This window comes from Oncorhynchus nerka, linkage group LG24 (genome assembly GCF_034236695.1).
Source record: "Oncorhynchus nerka isolate Pitt River linkage group LG24, Oner_Uvic_2.0, whole genome shotgun sequence".
Lineage (NCBI taxonomy): Eukaryota > Metazoa > Chordata > Actinopteri > Salmoniformes > Salmonidae > Oncorhynchus > Oncorhynchus nerka.
The window spans coordinates 60104518-60126931 of NC_088419.1; the positions used below are offsets into that span (position 1 = coordinate 60104518).

A 22414-nucleotide genomic window follows, 5' to 3' on the forward strand; every position below is an offset into this window, starting at 1 on the left:
CCGAGCTTCCTCTCACTCCCGAGCTTTCTCTCACTCCCGAGCTTTCTCTCACTCCCGAGCTTTCTCTCACTCCCGAGCTTTCTCTCACTCCCGAGCTGCCTCAGTCCCGAGCTGTCCTTCAGTCCCGATCTGCTCCTCAGTCCAGTGGGGTTCTGGGTGAGGACTACTAGGCCATGGTCGGCGGCAAGGGTGGACTATCCAGGGACGCGAGGAGAGGGGACTAAGACATTTATTGAGTGGGGTCCACGTCCCGCGCCGGAACTGCCACCATGGACAGACGCCCACCCGGACCCTCTCTATTTTTTTTGAGGTGCGTTCGGGAGTCCGCACCTTAGGGGGCGGGGGTTCTGTCACGCCCTGGTCTATGTATTTTGTGTTTTTCTTCATGTATTGGGTCAGGCCAGGGTGTGGCATGGAGTTTTTGTATTGTGGTGTGTTTTGTCTGGGGGTTTTGGTGTGTATGTTAGTGGGATTGTAGCTTAGTAGGGTGTTCTAGGAAAGTCTATGGCTGTCTGGAGTGGTTCTCAATCAGAGGCAGGTGGTTATCGTTGTCTCTGATTGGGAACCATATTTAGGCAGCCATATTCTTTGGTTGTATTGTGGGTGATTGTCCTTAGTTGTCCTTAGTGTCTTGATGTCCTGATTATGTGTTAGTTTACACCAGTTTAGGCTGTTTCGGTTTTCATTACGTTTATTGTTTTGTAGTGCATGTGTTTTGATTCGTGTTATGTTGTTTTATTAAACATGGATCGAAATCTACACGCTGCAGTTTGGTCCGACTCTCCTTCACCATTAGAAAACCGTTACATCGTGTGAATGTCCTGCTTAATATAATGTTTGTGTCATCATTGCAAATCAACTGCATTATACTTACAAAACACTTCAACTTCAACCAGTAAAATGTCTCTTTGGCAATGAGTGTTAGCATTTTAGCTAACAACCGCTGCATCCAAAAGAGGTGTTTTGCAAAGAACACAACCAAATATAATCTTAGCGACTATTCAAGCAAGAATCAAAACATCATTGTAAGCATATTATGAGAACCCCAAAAAAGTAATTTTGTTTAGAGGTAATACTTGAATGGGCACGGATGGCGATGGCTTTCTCACTGCCGCCGAAAGTCGCGCGCATCTGTGCTTGACGTCAGTGTGTCGTGTACTGGGAAAGGGTCTATATAGTCAATCTGAATATGAATTGTTTTCATATTCTATAGCAAAAATGTATTGATTCATTCCTTACAATTTTACATATGCTAGTTAGAAAATAAGTTAATTTCAGCTACTTTATTATTGACAGGTGCACATTCATTATTGCTTTTTCCTTATTGACTTCGGTGCTGTGCCAAACAATTTGCTAAATTATTATTCCTTTAGTGTCACGTTCGTCATAAGGATCGGACCAAGGCGCAGCGTGGTAGGCGTACATTCTCTTTTTAATGAATGAACAAAAACAACAAACGAAACGTGAAGCTATACAAACTGGTGCTGACAGGCAACTAAACATAGACATGATCCCACAACACAAATGAGGAAAATGGCTACCTAAATATGATCCCCAATCAGAGACAATGATAAACAGCTGTCTCTGATTGGGAACCATATCTGGCCAACATAGACATACAAAAACCCCTAGACATACAAAACCCCCTAGACATACAAAAACCCTAGACAACAAAAACTAGAGTGCCCACCCTGGTCACAACCTGACCTAACCAAAATATATAGAAAAACAGAGCTATCTAAGGTCAGGGCGTGACAATTAGTAGTTATGGATTAAGTACAAACCTTTGTATTCTATATACTGTAGGGAGATGGGTGGTGAACACACTACACACAGAACACACACCAACCACACAGCAGAGGAGAGTACTTCCTGTTATTTGTTGCCTGTGACAGAGGATGCAGTTTGGATGCGATACTGGGGACATTGACGTCAACACCAAAGGGTTTTCTAACGTCACAGCACCCCATATTGCACAATACTAATGACTGAGTTTCCCTTGAGGTGTGACTCTCTCACATTCGAAACAGGAAAAGATTGTCAAAGAGTTCATGTTCCTCAGTCAAGTCCCGGCTCTCAGTCATCATCATCTCATTATGAAATCAGAAGTGTAGCGAGCAGAAAGATAGGACATTTCAGGTATAGTGGGCTTTTCTCAAATGTTTTACATCTCTAAAACCATTGATAATTCATTGCATTTTGTCACAGCTGCTTTGTCTTAATATACTGGCAGCACAATTCAGTCCCATAAATGTGAAATATTGATGTTAATGTATAGTAGCTAAACGTATGATGTGTATTGACTCTCTTCACTAAATTATTCATTGATGGTCTTTGTTAAAAATGGCCGCAGGCATGCATGCTTTGCTTTTGCAGCAATTGCCTACGGTATGTCTTATGGTAGGAAGCTCTGTATTTCTGTCATTGCCACATGCAGGGACAATATAATGTGTAAATGGTGTCTGTGCTTTGCATGTAGATGCTGACTGTGTGAACGAATGAACGTGCGTGCGTGTGTGTGTGTGTGTAAGCTAGGAGGGAGGCTCAGGCAGATGTGTGATGGCTAATGCTGTCTGAGAGCAGCTGGGCAGGGCGAATAGACAAGCAATAACACAATGACATCACCAAGAGAGAGAGAGAGAGAGTGGGGGAGCATGTGAGCGAGCCAGAGAAAGGGAGAAGGCTGGAGCAGGCCAGCTCAGATGCAGAGAGGCTGGAGAGTGAAATGAGCCTGTGTGAGTGGGAGAGGACCATACAGCACTCACTCAACAGGGGATACAGCTATTTCCGGAAGATTTAGCAGATTTTGTCCCGCTCTTCCATTGCACCTCTCCCCCTCCCCCTTTCCCCTTCCCCTCATCCTCTGTCAGCCCCTCTCAGCCTCTGCTTCAGGCTGCTCCTCCGGGCATGCTACTTAAGCCAAAGTATGGCCGCTTTCGCAACGACTCTGTGACCTCCTCCGACGACCTGATGCAGAGCTTAGCTATGAGCGGCAAAGTGGTGGCCACCCCGGTGGTCCTCTCCTCCGTCCCCAGCCTGCCGCTGCCCCCCCTGCCTCCTCTGGAGTCCATCCCCCGGTCCTCCTCCGCAGCCCCTGCTCTGGCCGACTCCCCCTGCCTGGACGGGGAGCAGGACGCCACCACCACTTTTTGCATGCTCATCCCCAGGATGCCTCAGTGGAAGTTCTCTAACTCGCTGCTCAGCAGGAGCCCCTCCAACTCTAGCTCCAGCAAGGACTCGGGCAAGGCTGCAGCCCCCTCATCGCAGGGCTCGCACAGCCCCAGTGGAACTTCTGCCCCCAACGGTCCCATGGCCAGTCTGGCTTCTGTTTTGAACTCCTGTGACCCTGTGTGTGTCAACCCCTGTTCCCTACAGGCCATCAGCAGGCACAGATCTGCAGCGGGCTCAGCCAGTCCAGGCGGCCACAGCGCAGGCGCTGCAGAGTGCACAGGGAGCCCCGGGGGCCACAGCGGATCCAGGACGGGGATGAACCGCAGGACAAGGGTGGAGGGCATGTGGCTGGGAGGGGAGGACTTCAACCAGAAGGGCAGCTTCATCCACAAGCCCTCCCAGGGCTGGCTGCACCCAGACAAGAAGATCACAGGCCCTGGGGCTTCCTACATAGTCAGGGTGAGTAACCATACATGCAGCCCCTCTACAGCTTTGTGCATTACCCAAATGTTGTTATCGTTCAGCATACCTTTGAGCATTTCTGCATTGCATTTTTTAAGGGTCGTCTTCCTTGCAGTTAAATACTGTATCTATCAGCGATAATTTGACAGCTTGTTGATGGTTTCCACCTAGAGTTCATGTTATGTTGAATAGCGAATCATTTAAATCCCCTCAGTAAAGCTTTAATAAGACAAAACTGTCAGAAGATATCCTGTTTGCAGTTAACATTTGGGACGTCGCATTCCTTAGAAATAATATCAACGTTAAGATGATTCACCACCCTAAAGGTGTCTCTTGGATACAATTGGACATGCAAATGTCAGGCAGTGTGTTATGCACCCAATGGGTCGAGGTTGAGGAGGAATACATGATTTCATCCAGATAGATGGCTCTCTCTGCTTTGTTTGCTGTGGTGTGGTGGGAAGACTGTCAGCCTACACCCTACAGGCTTCAGGGTGGGTGGGAGGGAGGAAATAAACAGAACAACACATATTGCATGTGGTGAATGAGAGACACGTGTGTGTGTGTGTGTGTGTGTGTGCAAGTGTGCTAGTGTGTGAGGGAGTGGCATGTTTCTTGATCATAGTTTGATTGTTTCCACCTAAGTGAAATATTGGATGGCATATCATTTTGGACAGACATGCATACAATACATACAGTCTTAATCAGTGACAATGGTAACGATGGTAGTGGATACGTTAGGTGTTATCACACATTTGGTCAAACTACACTTACCCCTCAAAGCCTAGTTCCTCTCTAGGTTTCTTCTTAGGTTCCGGCCATTCTAGGGAGTTTTTCCTAGCCACCGTGCTTCTACACCTGCATTGCTTGCTGTTTGGGGTTTTAGGCTAGGTTTCTGTACAGCACTTTGTGACATCAGCTGATGTAAGAAGGGCTTTATAAATAAATTTTATTGAAATTTGACTTACAAATAGAAGTATATCTGAGAAATATAGAAAACAAATGATAATATTGTCCAATGAAATAGGTCATTTTAAAAACCATTGTGTCTTTTAGTGAGTAAGATGTAATTTCCTAGTCTAAGCCCGTGATTCTGGCTCACAATGGGTTACATCCGAGGCAGACTGTTTGACGTCAATGTCAATGATCTCCCCTCAGCAATCCCCTCTGCCCCTTCGCTCTTCCCATCCCCCCTCCTCTACTCCCCCCAGCCTCAACAAAACGACATGGCTCTTTATTAGCACAGTCTAGGCCCAAGCACGCTTTCTAATTACATCACACAGGCACCATTCATTCCTATACTCCATTACATTTAATCACAGTCATTTGTATCACACGTGGTAGGGAAGAACTAGGGTGACATAGCAGGGTCAACGAGTCCATCTGCATTAACACTGAGGAGTAGTAGTAGCAGACAGCATAGAGAGAACACTCAGCCAGGGGCTTCCCTCAGCTCTAACCGTGCTTTCCTACAATTAACGCCTCTGACTCTGCCATGCCTAATATAGTCCACAGCTAAACATGCTACACTGAGAGGAAACACCAGAGAGCATTACAGGAAATATGTCATTATGGTTGTGCCCTGCACCAGTTTTCATTAGCAGTTTGCTCTAGCCTAATCCGTTATAATAATATTTAAATGGCCCCTGCAGCAAGACAGGCAGATAAGATGTGTGTATATAAGGGACCTTGTGTCTTTTCATCCTCTCTATATAATGTGGTGTGCAAGGAGGAGCACCAGTGAATATATTACTGTCTGTATGACAGCAGATTTATGCTGCTCTCTGCTTTTCTCTCTGCCATCATGACATACACTACATGGACAAAAGTGTGTGGATACCCCTTCAAATGAGTGGATTCCGTTGTTTCAGCCACACCCATTGCTGACAGGTGTATAAAATCGAGCACACAGCCATGCAATCTCCATTCGCAGTAGAATGGGCCGTGCTGAAGAGCTCAGTGACTTTCAACATGGCACAATCATAGGATTCCATATTTCCAACAAATCAGTCAGTCAAATTTCTGTCCTGCTAGAGCTGATCCGGTCAACTGTAAGTGCTGTTATTGTAACGTCAAGCGTTGGCTGGAGTAGTATAAAGCTCACTGCCATTGGACTCTGGTGCAGTGGAAGCTTGTCCTCTGGCGTGATGAATCACACTTCACCATCTGGCAGGCCAACGGACGAATCTGGGTTTAGTGGATGCCAAGAGAACGCCTGAATGCATAGTGCCAACTGTAAAGTTTGGTGGAGGAGGAATAATGGTCTGGGGCTGTTTTTCATGGTTTGGGCTAGGCCCCTTAGTTCCAGTGAAGGGAAATCTTAATGATACAGCATACAATTACATTTTAGATGATTCTGTACCTCCAATTTTGTGGCAACAGTTTGGGGAAGGCCCTTTCCTGTTTCAGCATGACAATGCCCCCGTGCACAAAGCAAGGTCAATACAGAAATGGTTTGTCGAGATCAGTGTGGAAGAACATGACTGGCCTGCACAGAGCCCTTACCTCAACCCCATCGAACACCTTTGGGATGAATTGGAATGCCTACTGCCAGCCAGGCCTAATCGCCCAACATCAGTGCCCGACCTCACTAATGCTCTTGTGGCTGAATGGAAGCAAGTCCCCACAGCAATGTCCCAACATTTAGTGGAAAGCCTTCCCAGAAAAGTGGAGGCTGTTATAGCAGCAAAGGGGGTACCAACTCCATATTAATGCTCATGATTTTTTAATTAAATGTCCGACGAGCAGGTGGCCATATACTTACCATGTAGTGTGTATCTTCTTTCCTGCACATTTCCACCCAGTCACTTCCTTTCTTCCAACGTGGCCAGCCAACCAGCCAGGCAAGTTGAACCAGCATTTGTGGTGTGGCAGCCCTGCATCTTCCACTTGAAGAGCCAAGCCACTGCAATGCAGACGTCCTGGCCTGGCAAACCGCAACGTGAGAAATAAAAAATTAAATTGCAACTTGGTTCAACTGACAGGTAGCGACAGTACAGTATACCTTTTCTACTGAGCAACATGAGCCCCTTGTCAGTCTCTCCCTGCTGGCCCCTGCTTCTATCTGGAGAGCAGAGCAGCAGCAGCAGAAATATTAGATAATACACTTTAGCTGGAGTCTTGAACAGGATGTTCTCTGTTGCAGTGATAGTGGGGCCAGATTAGCCCCAGTAATATGATAGATATCCGTCGTTGATGTTCACTTCCTTGAAGGCAAGGCAGTGGCTGAGATGGCGTATCTTTCAGAGAAGAAAGGCACATTTTCGCCATTTCTCTGGAATGTTTCTAGGAAAAGCTGCATCACTGGTTCCAGGAAGGGAGTATTAGAGATTCTGCCGGGGGGCAGAAGGAAAGTTGAGAGCTCGATGGGACAGTGTATCATGCGGAAGAGAGTGTGACAATGAAGGCATTGAGAGAGAGAAGGAGAGGGAAAGAGGGAGAAGAAGAAGACCGTCTGCCTGATGGAAGACTTCCCCAGTCTCTAATCTGGTTAGGGTGCTCATTTAGCTCTCAGGCAGAGAAGTTAGCCTGATTATTTCTCTCCCTGTCTCTGGCAGCAGCCAGCCACAACAACAGATCCAGACAACAAACTAAGAAGACATTGATTGAGCTTGAGTCAAATGAGGATGCATGGACATGAATGATAGAGCGTCGAATAAGCTCCTACACCTTTGAAAGTAAACGGGACTACCGTACACATACCCTATCTCAGTGGATGCTGGTGGGAGGAGCTATATGAGGACTCTGTTGTGGCCTATTTAAACATAATCTAATTTGGCCTATGCCTGTGATGTTTATATGACCTCGATACCGATATGGTTCAGTAACGTGGCACATTTAATGTCCAAGTATACTTAGCATATGTATCTTGTATAATTAGTATTTTTGGTGTAGTAGGAGTTGATGGAGTCCCCTCTCCCAGAGCACTTTGCCTGGTCCCCAGTGACACACACACACACACACACACACACACACAGGGGACTTTGCAGCTACAGTTCCCTGAATACACTGAGTTCTCAGTGTTGCTAATCTAGTCATGGAGACATTATTGCCACCTTAATCTGGCCATTACTCTGCCACTCACACTGCCTGCAAATAATTGGGCCTTTAGTACTATGGTATAAATGATTGTCATACATGCTATGTGTTAACCATTCTGGAAATACATGCTACACTGTGTGTGATACATGCTATTGCCGTAGTACCGTGTATCACTGAAAAAGGCTGTTATGACAGTTCCAGTCTCATGACCTAAAGTATTTGAATTGGATTGAGAAAAATGATCTATAGAATAATACATCTGGTTGGAAATCTATCATGTAATAAACTATGTTTCTATCTTTGCAGTACATGGGCTGCATTGAGGTGTTAAAGTCGATGCGATCGCTGGACTTCAACACTCGGACCCAGGTGACGAGGTAAGTGAGGATTGATTCTGCCCTGCTAGTGATGAGTCAGTAGAACCCGATCTGATTAGAAGGACAAGGTACACAGAAGAGTCACAGTGATACCAAATCAGGTAGAGATTCACAGGCACGCCAGCCCTGCTTTTCACTGTAATGATATTACTAGCAAGGCCCAGAATATTGTGTATCTGGTAAACATAATTTTGACTAAGCCATTGATGCATGTAAATGGCACATGTGAGCCTTTGCTGTGTGTTTGTGTGACTGTGTGCACTCACACGTTTACATGTGTGTTTATTTGTGTACGTGGTGGTACGAAGGTGGCCAGGCGGAGCATCAAGTCTGAGTTGGAGCAGTGCAAGCTTTCTTTCTTGTCTTTTTTGTATTTTTCTTGTTTTATTACATTTATTTGGACAGGGACAATGTACATAAAAAACATCCTCGAAGTGAGAAGTGATGCGTTGCACCAGATTATATTTTACAGCTAATTTACATCTGAAGTCCCGGGCAGGTGAACATATAAACATGAAAATTGCTCCGTATGAGAGAGCAAACTGGGAAAAGGTGGTGGTTCGTTTGGGGACGCTGCAGTCCCCCCTGGTGGAGGTTCTTGTGACCAAGGTTATTATAGTTTTGTGGTTTTTATATTTGTTTTTATTTCTATTCAGGGTTTTTTCAGATCTACTTTACTAGTTGTTTAAGTTGTATATATTAAGTTTTTATATTATTTTGTTTCAGTTTTTTGTTTTAGTGTTGGGGACAGAAAGTATCCTGTGTGGGAGGCTAGGAGCCATTTACGTGTGGTATATACAGTACCAGTCAAACGTTTGGACACACCTACTCATTCAAGGGTTTTTCTTTATTTGTACTATTTTCTACATTGTATAATAATAGGGAAGACATCAAAACTATGAAATAACACATATGAAATCATGTAGTAAGCAAAAAAGTGTTAAACAAATAAAAATATAGTTTGTCATTTAGATTCTTCAAAGTAGCCACCCTTTGCCTTGATGACAGCTTTGCACACTCTTGTTTATTTTATTTTTATGTGGGAGGGATGTTACTTCTTGCCACTGTCGGGCAGAAATGCATAAGGTGAAGGGTCAAATCATAGGATAGGTTAGGTTTAAAGGTAGACTTACAGAAGCGAGATGACGTGGATGTGGGAAGTAAACAGTAGTAGTGAGTCAATTTCCACATCAAGCAAGAGCATTGAAGCGCAAGGCTAAACTTCTTAGCTGTTTTGGTCCCGTAACTACCACGTTTGTAGCAGGGTGAGGATTCCGTGCACATGCGCAGATAGTCTGTTTGACTGTGTGAGAGCAAAGTTTTGCATGGTGCTCATCTCAATGGGCGTGTTCGACCAGATCACTTTTGTCAAGTAGCCTTTCATTCTGGAGATAAAAACTGTCCGACTGGCTCCTACATGTAGACTGCATGAACTTTACAAAAATCATGTGATCAAAGGTCATTAAGTTTTGACTGCAGAAGACTGCAAGTTTTTGCAGTTGCTCTTTACCAACTTCATCCTGCAGCCATCGCCTGCATTGTGGGAGGCTCTATTGCCAACGAATCATTAGGGTGTTTCGGTTTAACCCACGTGATCAGGAACCAATTTGCAGTGATTTATGTGTACAGTGGATATACAAATAAATGTGATATTTGAGGCTTTGTCTCACTAACTGATTGTACAATGTGTTATATTATTATTATATATTATATTATTATTATATATTATTATATTATTTAAAAAAAAATTTTTTACCCCCATTTCCGTGGTATCCAATTGTTACTATCTTGTCACATTGCTACAACTCCTGTACGGGCTCGGGAGAAACGAAGGTCGAAAGCCATGCGTCCTCCAAAACACAACCCAACCAAGCCGCACTGCTTCTTAACACAGCGTGCATCCAACCCGGAAGCCAGCCGTACCAATGTGTCGGAGGAAACACCGTGCACCTGGCGACCTGGTTAGCGTGCACTGCGCCCGGCCCACCACATGAGTCACTAGTGCGCAATGAGACAAGGATATCCCTACTGGCCAAACCTTCCCTAACCCAGATGACGCTAAGCCAACTGTGCGTTGCCGCGTTGCCCCATGGACCTCCCGGTCGTGGCCCGGCTGCGACAGAGCCTGGGCTCGAACCCAGATTCTCTGGTGGCACAGCTAGCAAGCCGCACTGCTTCTTAACACAGCGCGCATCCAACCCGGAAGCCAGCCGCACCAATGTGTCAGAGGAAACACCGTGCACCTGGCGACCTGGTTAGCGCGCACTGCGCCCGGCCCGCCACATGAGTCACTAGTGCACAATGAGACAACCCGCAATGCAGTGCCTTAGACCACTGCGCCACCCGGGAGGCCCTCATCATCATCATATTATATTATTATTTCAGTTTGTGAGTGTGTGATTTGAGGGTTAGAAATGACCTGTACGCTCTTGTTGGCTCGCCCTCGCTTCAAACTCGTTGCAAAACCCACTGGCTCCAGGTCATCTACAAGTCTCTGCTAGTTAAAGCACTGCCTTATCTCACTGGTCACCATAGCAGCACCCACCCGTAGCACACTCTCCAGTAGGTATATCTCACTGGTCACCCCCAAAGCCAATTCCTCTTTTGGCTGCCTTTCCTTCCAGTTCTCTGCTGCCAATGACTGGAACGAACTGCAAAAATCACTGAAGCTGGAAACTCATATCTCCCTCACTAGCTTTAAGCACCAGCTGTCAGATCAGCTCACAGATCATTGCACTTGTACATAGCCCATCCAACTACCTCATCCCCATACTGTATTTATTTATCCTGCTCCTTTGCACCCCAGTAACTCTACTTACACATTCATATATGCATATATATATATTCTGCACATCTACCATTCCAGTGTTTAATTGCTATTTTGTAATTACTTCGCCACCATGGCCTATTTATTGCCTTTACCTCCCTTATCCTACCTCATTTGCACATACTGCATATAGACTTTTTCTACTGTATTATTGACTGTATGTTTGTTTGTTCCATGTGTAACTCTGTGTTGTTGTATGTGTCGAACTGCTTTGCTTTATCTTGGCCAAGTCGCAGTTGCAAATGATAACTTGTTCTCAACTAGCCTACCTGGTTAAATAAAGGTTAAATATTTGTTTAAATAAATAATAAAATTGTACTTTTTTTTTAACTTCGCCATAATAAAGAACACATTTTTATTAACAATGGCAACACTGCCATGTTGATCTGAGCCTTGCTGTTGGAAAACCACATTACATGCTGCCCAGACCGCGCGTGCGTCCGTGTGCGCCATCACACGCATTTTGACGCAATCAGGACACGCAGCTTGAAATATCAAAATGAATTCTGAACCAACTATACTAATTTGGGGACAGGTCAAAAAGCATTAAACATTTATGCCAATTTAGCCAGCTAGCTAAATTTGTCCTGGGATATAAACATGTGGTTGTTATTTTACCTTAAACGCACAAGGTTCTCTACTCCAACAATTAATCCACAGATAAAAAGGTAAACCAATTTAGTTTCTAGGAATCTCTCCTCCTTCAGGCTTCTTCTTCTTTGGACTTTATATGGCAGTTGGCAACCAACTTTAAGGTGCATTACCACAGCCGACTGGAGTGTGGACCTCAGTTCATCTTTCAAACATCTATGTGGGTATATACTTCTAAAAACCAATAAGGAGATGGGAGAGGCGGCACTTGCATGGCGTCAATCCTCACAAAGAGAACTAAATTATATTTTAGCACCTGGCTACGCAGACACTCGTTGACGTACACCAGCAGTGTGGGTGCAATGATTGAATAACATGTATGTATATATTTATTTTGCAACGCTCGTGCACACGACACCAGACGTGTAGTCAGCATGTAGTGTCTGATTTTTATCTGTCGCAGATGAACCACCCCTGACTTCATTCCTCGACTGTCGTTTGCAGTTTGTTGCTTTCGCTTCACCATTCAAACGTGCCCGATATCTGCGGTGCAGCTCGTGGCAACGTCATCTCGCTGTCTACGTTTAAATTAGAAAGTCAATGTCAATGTGACCCGCCAGATTCAGAAGTTTGAAAACTACATAAAAAAACAACAACTTAAAAACACCATTATATTCCTGCCCCCAAAATACCTACAACTGAACATAATTTATGATGGTTTTATTTTATTTTCATTTCAGTTTTTATTTACTTGCTTGTGACCCTGCTATTTTGGTCTGATCAGAGGTTATAAAAATACCCTCAGAGGTGGTGATAGTACATTGTGTGTAATCTTGAACACCAGACAGATCTTTCTCTCCTCCATGATCGATTGCCAGTAATCTGAGCCCCCCACCCCACACACACACACACACGGTTTAAGTGCAGGCAGAGAGGCAGAAATGGAGAGATGTATTATTGATGATGTTCGCTAATGACTGTTGAGAGCTGAGCTGCAGTGGTCCACGCGGACACTCCCCTGCCTGCCTGCCTGTTGGAATATGCCTGTAGGAGACAACAAGGAAGAGGGAGAAGAGCAGAGATTGAACATTTATGTATTTATGACAGTGTTATGGCAAGATCTATGAAATAATGAATTTAACAATGCTCCATTTGAAAAATTTAGCAGCATAATAAGAAGCTCAATATTGTCATTGCTTTGAGAATGACATTTGTTTACATTATACGGTTATTGTAAAGGAAGAAGAGATTGGGGATGTCTCCATTTGACCGTGCATTCCGGATGACTTCATTTAATTACATTTAGTTGAGGTTTCCTGTTCCGCTTCTATTTGGTTTTTCCTGTTGTCTTTTCTGGAGTCACTTGTTATTGGCAGATTAAGAAAGAGCCTGACATTCCCAATGACACATCTTCAAAGACTGCCTGGAGAACACTGATTATCATTCCAGCATTGAGGTCCTCTTTGACAGGTGTCAAAGTGTGATGGTTTTGGTCCAATATGCTACAAACCCACATGAAGAAAGACAATATTATACTATGGTATAAATACTATAGTGTTCACTGTAGTGTTTTTTTTCTCCTGTTAAGTCCACAAAAACACTACAGTGAATACTGTAGTATTCACTGTATTATACTGTAGTATGCACAGTTAACTATAGTATAAATAATGTAGTAAAATAACTAATATATACTGAAGTAATTAATGTAGTGTTTTTGTAGATTCTAGTACACTAGTATTTACTGTATTGTTTTTCAGAATGTACTATACTATTGTATTTACTGTAGTGTTTTTGCGGACTGTAGTATACTGTAGTTATTTTGAAGACATTACTGTAGTATTTACTATTGTGTTTTTGTTTGGTTATCTTTGATTATCATGGAAGTGGGGGATTTTTCCTTCAGGAAACTTACTGGAGAAATACTAAAAGAGCACATTTTCCATAACCTGTAGGACTGGGGTCTAAACAGAGCTTCTGTGCTTTTCCATAACCTGTAGGACTGGGGTCAGAGCTTCTGTGCTTTTCCATAACCTGTAGGACTGGGATCTAAACAGAGATTCTGTGCTTTTCCATAACCTGTAGAACTGGGGTCTAAACAGAGCTTCTGTGCTTTTCCATAACCTGTAGAACTGGGGTCAGAGCTTCTGTGCTTTTCCATAACCTGTAGAACTGGGGTCAGAGCTTCTGTGCTTTTCCATAACCTGTAGAACTGGGGTCTAAACAGAGCTTCTGTGCTTTTCCATAACCTGTAGAACTGGGGTCTAAACAGAGCTTCTGTGCTTTTCCATGACCTGTAGAACTGGGGTCTAAACAGAGCTTCTGTGCTTTTCCATAACCTGTAGAACTGGGGTCTAAACAGAGCTTCTGTGCTTTTCCATAACCTGTAGGACTGGGGTCTAAACAGAGCTTCTGTGCTTTTCCATAACCTGTAGGACTGGGGTCTAAACAGAGCTTCTGTGCTTTTCCATAACCTGTAGAACTGGGGTCTAAACAGAGCTTCTGTGCTTTTCCATAACCTGTAGGACTGGGATCTAAACAGAGCTTCTGTGCTTTTCCATAACCTGTAGAACTGGGGTCTAAACAGAGCTTCTGTGCTTTTCCATAACCTGTAGGACTGGGATCTAAACAGAGATTCTGTGCTTTTCCATAACCTGTAGAACTGGGGTCTAAACAGAGCTTCTGTGCTTTTCCATAACCTGTAGAACTGGGGTCTAAACAGAGCTTCTGTGCTTTTCCATAACCTGTAGAACTGGGGTCTAAACAGAGCTTCTGTGCTTTTCCATAACCTGTAGGACTGGGATCTAAACAGAGCTTCTGTGCTTTTCCATAACCTGTAGAACTGGGGTCTAAACAGAGTTTCTGTGCTTTTCCATAACCTGTAGAACTGGGGTCTAAACAGAGCTTCTGTGCTTTTCCATAACCTGTAGAACTGGGGTCTAAACAGAGCTTCTGTGCTTTTCCATAACCTGTAGAACTGGGGTCTAAACAGAGCTTCTGTGCTTTTCCATAACCTGTAGGACTGGGGTCTAAACAGAGCTTCTGTGCTTTTCCATAACCTGTAGGACTGGGGTCTAAACAGAGCTTCTGTGCTTTTCCATAACCTGTAGAACTGGGGTCTAAACAGAGCTTCTGTGCTTTTCCATAACCTGTAAGGAACACAATATATGTAGGTTTCTCACTTATGGGTGGCACAAATTGCAATATGGGTGAGGGGAATGGGCAGGGTATATGTCAATTAAATGCTATAATATTTACTATAGTTGCAGATTGTAATGTTTTTGCAGACATTACCGTAGTAATTACTACAGTGTATTTTTTTCTACTGATAATACTGTATTGTTTACTATAATATTCTACAGCATTCTATAGTAAGTACTACAAATGATCGAGGGATACTACAATGTGTAGTATAGTATTCTAGTATGTTTTTTCATGTGGGATGGGACATGGCCAGGAAAGATGCAATGTAACATGTACAGGAGAGAGACTGCAAACAAACAAACACACATTAGTCCATTATCAATGTGTAAAGAACGTCACGCTGCTTGTTTAGCAAGTACCACTTCCTCCCGATTCGTCTCACATGAGGCTCGAACCCAGGACCTCTGCTTTGCTAGCACACATGACAGCCCTCCTGAAGCATCTTACTAGTCGCGCCACATGAAAAGATAGATATTTGGTAGTGCAAGTGGGGACACTTCAGGCTGAAGAGTAAGTTTCACACATTGCATGCCGCCTGGGAGAATATTAGAGGGAGTTGAGTCTCTTTGAGAAGTCCTTTACTGGAGACGGCCGCTCCTGCTTTTTAAATATTTACGAGTCAATTGATAGGGGCCGGGTCCTTGACTCTGGCAGCCAGCCGCACCTGTCCCCTCTGTCCCCTGACAGACCCTGTGTTCCGGCTATCTCTGCCACCACACAAGGGGATATCATCAGACATCATCACTCATAAGTCCCCAATGCTCTCCACGCTCCCAGCCTAATGACATATAATACACTGCAGTAGTACACCACACGCTTCTGATTGGAAACAAAATGGAGAGGAAAATAAATGCAAATCAAATAGAGCCTGATGAGCACATAAATCATCAGACCAAGACATTACGCTGTTACTTTCAATCATGCTGAGATACTTGTGTTCCTTACCCTAATAGAATTTACTGGAGAGAATTTGTTTATGTGAACTCAGCTAAATGTGATTATGATATTAAGTGTTCCTGTTAGCCGTGTGTAAACTGAGATTAGACGTCTGCTGTCCTGCTTTATTCTGAGGGCCTCTGTGTCCTTTGAACTGAGATGGATTGGTGACTCCTGACCTCTGACCATGACCTGAGGCTGAGGGAAGGGCCACTGACTTGCTCTTTTTATAGTTTATGCAACCACTTTACCTGCACGCTGTCTATAGGATGATGATGATGATGGAGTACAGTTAGACTTTTCAACATTTTCCCATGTAGCTGCTTGAAGCTGAATTCCAAATTGACCCCTGGCCTCTATCCTCTAGGCACTTTAGTTGATCTGAAAGGATTGGCTAGATGTATCCAATATGGCAAGATGCCCTTCTAGCCTATCAAAGGGCAAGATAGAACTATTACCATGATGCTCTCAGATGTATTGTTTGTAAAGGGTATGGTTTAGGGGAGATTTTGGATTCATTATGGGGGCAACTGTCTGTGTGTTGTCATTCTGACCCCTCCACCGCTCCTCTCCCCCTCTCCACCCACCCAGGGAGGCCATCAACAGACTGTGTGAAGCTGTGCCTGGGGGTAAAGGGGCCTGGAGGAGGAAGGTGAGCGAACTTATTTTGATGCAACACTAGTTCAATTGTGTATGTATGTATGTGTGTGTGTGTGTGTGTGTGATGCTAAGCCCAGGCTCTGTGCTCCTGTCCTGTAGAACATTAACAAGGCCCTGCAGTCCGTCATGGGGAAGAGTAACCTTCGCTTCGCTGGTATGAGCATCGCTGTCAACATCTCTATAGAGGGTCTCAGCTTGCTCATCCCCACCACACGACAGGTTGGAGATCTCTTCAACTAATGCAACACAAACAATACATGTCAATCTTTAGAAACCTGTTTTCCTAACAGGATAGCTGATTTGTAGATTATTTGATGTGACGAAGGACTGATATAAAAGCTGCACCTCCCTCTCTTCCTCTTTCATAGGTGATAGCACACCATCCCATGCAGTCCATCTCCTTTGCCTCTGGGGGAGACACAGTGAGAGTTTGCAGCATAAGTGCACTTTGTGCTTTCCTTTCTGTCTGTTTGTTGACATGGGCCGCTTGGCAGACTGCATGTCTGACTTGGTTGCTTTTGACCGCTTTCCAATCCCTTGACTTCATGATCAATAAGCCCTCTAATGCAATTATATCCTAATTCATCAGAGTTTATTGAGGTTTTTCCCTCTGTTGCAGGACACGCCCGATTATGTTGCTTATGTGGCCAAAGATCCAGTCAATCAGAGAGGTATCTCCTTACACACTATTCCGTTTACTATTGTATTTCATAAACAGAAACAAAGCTATGCAGTTTCTTCCTGGTGTTAAACGCATGAGGATTTTCTGGCATTATGGTTTACTAATGCTTGTTTAACTTAAAGATATAGGTTTTTCTATTTTTTTCTTGAAAATATAAGTTGTTATCCTCACAGTGGCGTTGCGGAACTCATATCCTCCATGTTCTCTTCAGCATGCCATATCCTGGAGTGTTGTGACGGTTTAGCTCAGAATGTCATCAGCACCATCGGGCAGGCCTTCGAACTGCAGTTTAAACAGTACCTCCACAGCCCTCCCAAAGCCATCCCCACCGTGGAAAGGTGAGACAGGGCCACTGCAGTGAATCTGGGATGATAGAGGGAAGTGAACCAGCAACCATCAGGTTTCCAGACTAGCACACTACAAACTGTTCCAAAAGCCCAGACCATTGGCTGTTGTTGTAATGTGCTAACTTATCTGTAGTCAATAAACCAACACTCATCCATCGCACACCACTGGATCGACTGTTTGACAGTGTGTACAATGACACACAGGCTTGAAATGAGCACCACAATCGACATATAACCACATGCACCATGGTCAGTGTGCACAAGCACTGCACTCAATATAGGGTTGTGTCTGGAAAGACAGACTTTACACACACATGCATTCTGTGTGTTCATTCTGTGTGGTTATCACGGAATTGGTACAGTGCAAGTATGGTGTGCTACTTAAAGCGTTGACTTGCATTTTCCACAGACACACGCTCAACTCAATATGAAACTCAAACATTTTTAGCTCAGTCACTTGCTAGAAATGTGATATGCTGTGCTCAGATTTCAGTCCATCGAAATCAAAACTGTTATTTAAAGCAGTGTGTATCTCCTGCTACCAACAATAGAACGTTATCGAATGTGGAGGAGGTATCTGATCCCTTGCCTTGTCATATTTGGGAATTAAATTACCTCTTCTTATCGTGTCACCTCAGGAACATCAGGACAGAAGACTCAGCGTGGGGAGATGACGAGGACGCGTTGGAGCACGACTACTACAACAGCATCCCTGGGAAGGTGCCTCCTTTTGGGGGAGTGGTGGACTCAAGGCTGAAGCCTTGTACGGCCTTGCTGGGCCACATCCACAGCCAACCAGAGAGCAAGGCAGTGCAGGTGATTCCCCAGCCTCCACCCTCACCACCAAACCCTTTGATATAGTATTTCTGGACACATGACTAATGACCTTGCCTGGCTTTTCAACATAAAGTCTCAGAGAAGAGCGAGAACTGTGAGCATACAGTAGCAGGGAACCCAATAACTGTCTTGTAGATGTGCCTGCTACATAATTACAAGAGATTGATATCACTCAAGATAGAAACCAGGCCTCTGGGTTAGCTAATTGGTGAGAGGAAAGTCTTGCTCATACCCTGCAGCCTATACAGAGGATTCAAACATAAGGTGTCTGTAGAAGTGGAACTATTTATTACCAGGTGGTCTGAAGAGTCATAAAGAAGTACATGTCTACTATTAGTAATGCTAATGTGAGTTTTGGGCATCTGTTTTTAGATGGGTTCTCCGTCCAGGAGAGAGACAGCTTCCTGCCCTTCAGGTCAGCTGTGCTACGAGCTTCACTGGGATACTGAAAACAACGGCAGCTCAGGTGAGACACCATGTGGTCTGATATGGTACTGCACGCCACAATACTGCACGTTACAGATATTACAATGTTTGTGGGTACTTAATTTTTTAAGTAAGAATTATGCAGAGAGTATGTAAGTAGCAATGTATTAGTAAACTGAGTTGTGATTGACAGGTCTGACATCAGATGGTTACCAGCGGGCAGACAGCCAGACTCCGGGGAGCAGGGACTATGAGGAGCACCTATATGTGAACACCCAGAGTCTGGAGGGATTGGAGCAGGGAGCAGAGGGCCACAGGGGGGCCAGGGGGCCAGACAGCCCCATGAAAGACATCTTTGACATGAGTGAGTCTCATCAACAGCTATCCATCCACTGAACACAGCCACTGACACAATAGAGATATTATTATTCAAGATGGAGTATCTGGGAAATGGGGTTGGCATGTATGGATGATGTCATTCATCTTACAGGTTCCACGTGTGTGCCTTGCACGTGTTCTCACTTTTCCTGGTTCTCTGTAGGACCCTTTGAGGATGCTCTAAAGATGCACGAGGCTGGTGGTGTCAGTGGTAACGGTGGGGTGTGTGTTTTGAAGAACCAGTGGCCCAGCCCGCCCCGACGTCGTGCCCCTGTCGCCCCTACAGAGGAGCAGCTCCGGCGGGAGGCCTGGTACCACGGTCGTATGAGTCGCCGTGATGCTGAGAAACTGCTGGTCCGAGACGGGGACTTCCTGGTACGAGACAGTGCCACCAACCCAGGCCAGTATGTCCTGACAGGCATGCACTGTGGTCTGCCCAAACACCTGCTACTGGTGGACCCAGAGGGAGTGGTGAGTGATAATCACCTTCTGGCATTTAACAACAGTCACCTATTGACATGTGAAAATTCTACTTAAGTGGAAATTAGGATTTGCCCCATAGAGTATATATTTTATATGGAAATGGTGTCAGCCACTTAGCTATAGTCTAGCATTAGCATTGTTGAGTGCAAAACAATGGTATCAGAAGCATTCTTGTTAGCATCCTTAAATATGTGGTGACCTGCTAACATCTGTTAGCCTACTCCTCCTCGTCACTGTCAGGTACGCACCAAAGACATGCTGTTTGAGAGCATTAGTCACCTGATCAGCTACCACCTGAAGAACGAGCTGCCCATCGTGGCAGCCGAGAGCGAGCTGCACCTCAAACAGGTGGTCCGGAGGAAACAGTGACCCAGCCAGCCACAGAGGGGATGACTTTCTGGAATGGTAAGAGACAGCAATGACAGCCCAAAGGGATTGTGCTCAGCACTGCCTAGTTCTAGATTAAAATGACTGTCTTGTGATAACGTTTGTTTCAGTGTGGGCAGATTATTGATACATGATACTGTATTAATAAAGTTTATGTTCTAGATTTTAGTCTTGTACTGGTCTTGTTCTCTAATATGTGTTTGAGTGATATCCTTTCAAATTGTGCCTGTTTCACCAGGAGTCAGAGGTGTGTCCATGTAAGCCCAAGGGAGGAAGATCTTCACTGCCATATCCATATCCCCAGAATCAGAGCTTTCACTGGGGTAGGAGGACACAGGCGACTCCCTTTGCCCAGGACACAGGAGCATTGCTACAGTACTTGGCTTCCTCCCGCAGTGCCCACAACTGTCCGCCATTTCCGCCTGAACTCTCAGCATGCAGTCATTAAGCTAACAAACACCTGGATGCCTCAGAATGGGAGGTAACAGACCAGACAATCACAAGGATGGAATTCTAGGTCAGAGGTCACAGATGGTCCGAGGTCAGATGACATCATCACAGTGACAAACAGTAGTTGTTCCATAGGAAATGATTATTTTCGAGTGCATGATTATGTTGCAGCTCATACTGAATTTCAAACTGCTGTAGTCATGCACAGTCCCGGAATGATTTGGGTTCCCTGTGTCTTTCACTGAACAAATGTGAACATTCATAGACAAAAACATTGTAAATGATATGTAAGAAAATCCTGGCAGAAAAATATCACTCAATTGTTTCATCATGAAGTAGCAACTGCACCTTCATGAGATGTATTCATATGTAGTCTCAGGACCAAATTCTGCAGGCTTTAAATAACTGATAGCATATGCTTTAGAGATACAGTACTAACCAGACACAAACCTAAAAAATGTGTCTGTCCCTCTGTCTCCTCAATATCCACAAGACTACATAACACAAAATACATGGGCAGAACTCTGAATATCAATGTGATTGTTCAATTATAACCACATACTTGTCAAAGTGTTTGTATCGGACAGTTGGCTCGTCATTGAATACCTACCCGAGTCGTGTATTATCAAGCCTACTGTATGAAGAGAGCACTGGTCAGAGCCTGTACTCTCAGAAGGCAGACTACAGTACCACATGACTCAGTGTATATATAATGAACATCTCCTCAGTTCAGTTCAGTGCCTTAATTGTCCATGTGTTTCATACCTTTCCTCTCAAATCGCTTGTACAGTGTCATACATTCTACATCTACCACCGAAGAAATACAGTAGTGTAGAATGTATGTATGCCCTGAGAGCAAATTACACATTTTCTTGCCATGCCAAACCATACTTTAATCAATGAATAGAGTGGACTGAAAGAAATCACCCATTTTTATTGTGAAACTTTCTATAAGCTGCTGATTAATGGGGGGGATACTGTATACTGTAGCACCTCCCACAGTGTGTTCTGATTGGTTGTCCTATTATGTGCTTCCTGTTTTATTGTACGAGTCCTCCAATCAATAATCTTTGCAGGCATGGGCCCTAACTGATTTGATCAGGATTCTGTGTTAATGGCAACATGTTTGATCAATTGATAGGGGATCCTTTGGTCTCTGCTGTATCTTTGTCTCAAAGAAGAAAGAGAGAGGACATTGCTTTCTGTGATGTTAGTATACTTTATGCAACTTTTCTAAAAGGACCCCTTTGCTTCCTCAGGGCTTTCTGGTATCTACTCTTCTTTAAACTAAATGCATTTTTGCAATAAAATATGTCAAAATTAAGGTTATTCAAATGTGCCTGATTTAGGGCTGACCTCAATTAGTCAACTGGTCGATGTTTGGTCGTTAGGCTGTTGGTCGACCAATAATGTTTTAGACGATCAAGGATCTCTGTACTTTGCTCCGTTCATCTTTCCCTCGATCCTGACTAGTCTTCCACTCCCTGTCGCTGAAAAACATCCCCACAGCATGATGCTGCCACCACCATGCTTCACTGTAGGCATGGCCTTTCTCATGGTCTGAGAGTCCTTTATGTGCCTTTTGGCAAACTCCAAACAGACTGTCATGTGCCTTTCACTGAGGAGTGGCTTCCGTCTGGCCACTTTACCATAAAGGTCTGATTGGTAGAGTGCTGCAGAGATGGGAGAACCTACCAGAAGGACAACTATCTCCCCAGAGGAACTCTGGAGCTCTGTTAGTGACCATCGGGTTCTTGGTCACCTCCCTGACCAAGGCCCTTCTCCCCCGATGGCTCAGTTTGGCCTGGCCTCTAGAAAGCGTCTTGGTGGTTCCAAATGTCTTCCATTGAAGAATGATGGAGACCACTGTGTTCTTGGGGACCTTCAATACTGCAGAAATGTTTTGATACCATTCCCCAGATCTGTGCCTCAACACGATCCTGTCTCAGAGCTCTACAGACAATTCCTTAAACGTCATGACTTTTTTCTCTGACATGCACTGTCAACTGTAGGACCTTATGTAGACAGATGTGTGCCTTTCCAAATAATGTCCAATCAATTGAATTTACCATAGGTTGACTCCAATCAAGTTGTGGAAACAATGGAAATGGGATGCACCTGAGCTCAATTTCGAGCCTCATAGCAAAGGGTCTGAATA

At 44.4% G+C, this 22414-nt stretch overlaps 1 protein-coding gene across 3 annotated transcripts; it reads left to right on the forward strand.

Moving 5' to 3' along the window:
- The first annotated feature begins 1978 nt into the window (after window positions 1–1978).
- Window positions 1979–21580, forward strand: LOC115108329 (SHC-transforming protein 2-like). 3 transcript variants are annotated; one of them, XM_029632521.2, is made up of 14 exons: window positions 1979–2139; window positions 3376–3630; window positions 7981–8051; window positions 16198–16258; window positions 16366–16485; window positions 16635–16688; window positions 16886–16937; window positions 17160–17286; window positions 17934–18111; window positions 18505–18598; window positions 18752–18922; window positions 19100–19407; window positions 19636–19824; window positions 20045–21580. In XM_029632521.2, the coding sequence occupies exons 2-13, from the start codon at window positions 3487–3489 to the stop codon at window positions 19786–19788; spliced, it is 1533 nt and encodes a 510-aa protein (XP_029488381.1). In that variant the 5' UTR covers window positions 1979–2139; window positions 3376–3486; the 3' UTR covers window positions 19789–19824; window positions 20045–21580. The 3 variants fall into 3 exon arrangements, with proteins under 3 accessions (XP_029488381.1, XP_029488383.2, XP_029488384.2); XM_029632523.2 differs by lacking the exon at window positions 1979–2139 and having other exon boundaries at window positions 2623–3630; XM_029632524.2 differs by lacking the exon at window positions 1979–2139 and having other exon boundaries at window positions 2626–3630; window positions 19660–19824.
- Window positions 21581–22414: the final 834 nt, after the last annotated feature.

Bases quoted from the DNA above. Each gene is read 5' to 3' on its own strand.
- LOC115108329 (XM_029632523.2), top strand. From the start codon at position 2,908: ATGCTACTTAAGCCAAAGTATGGCCGCTTTCGCAACGACTCTGTGACC. The intron at 8,052-16,197 runs GTAAGTGAGGAT...CCACCCACCCAG, and splicing joins ACTCGGACCCAGGTGACGAG to GGAGGCCATCAACAGACTGT. The intron at 16,689-16,885 runs GTGAGAGTTTGC...CCTCTGTTGCAG, and splicing joins TTGCCTCTGGGGGAGACACA to GACACGCCCGATTATGTTGC.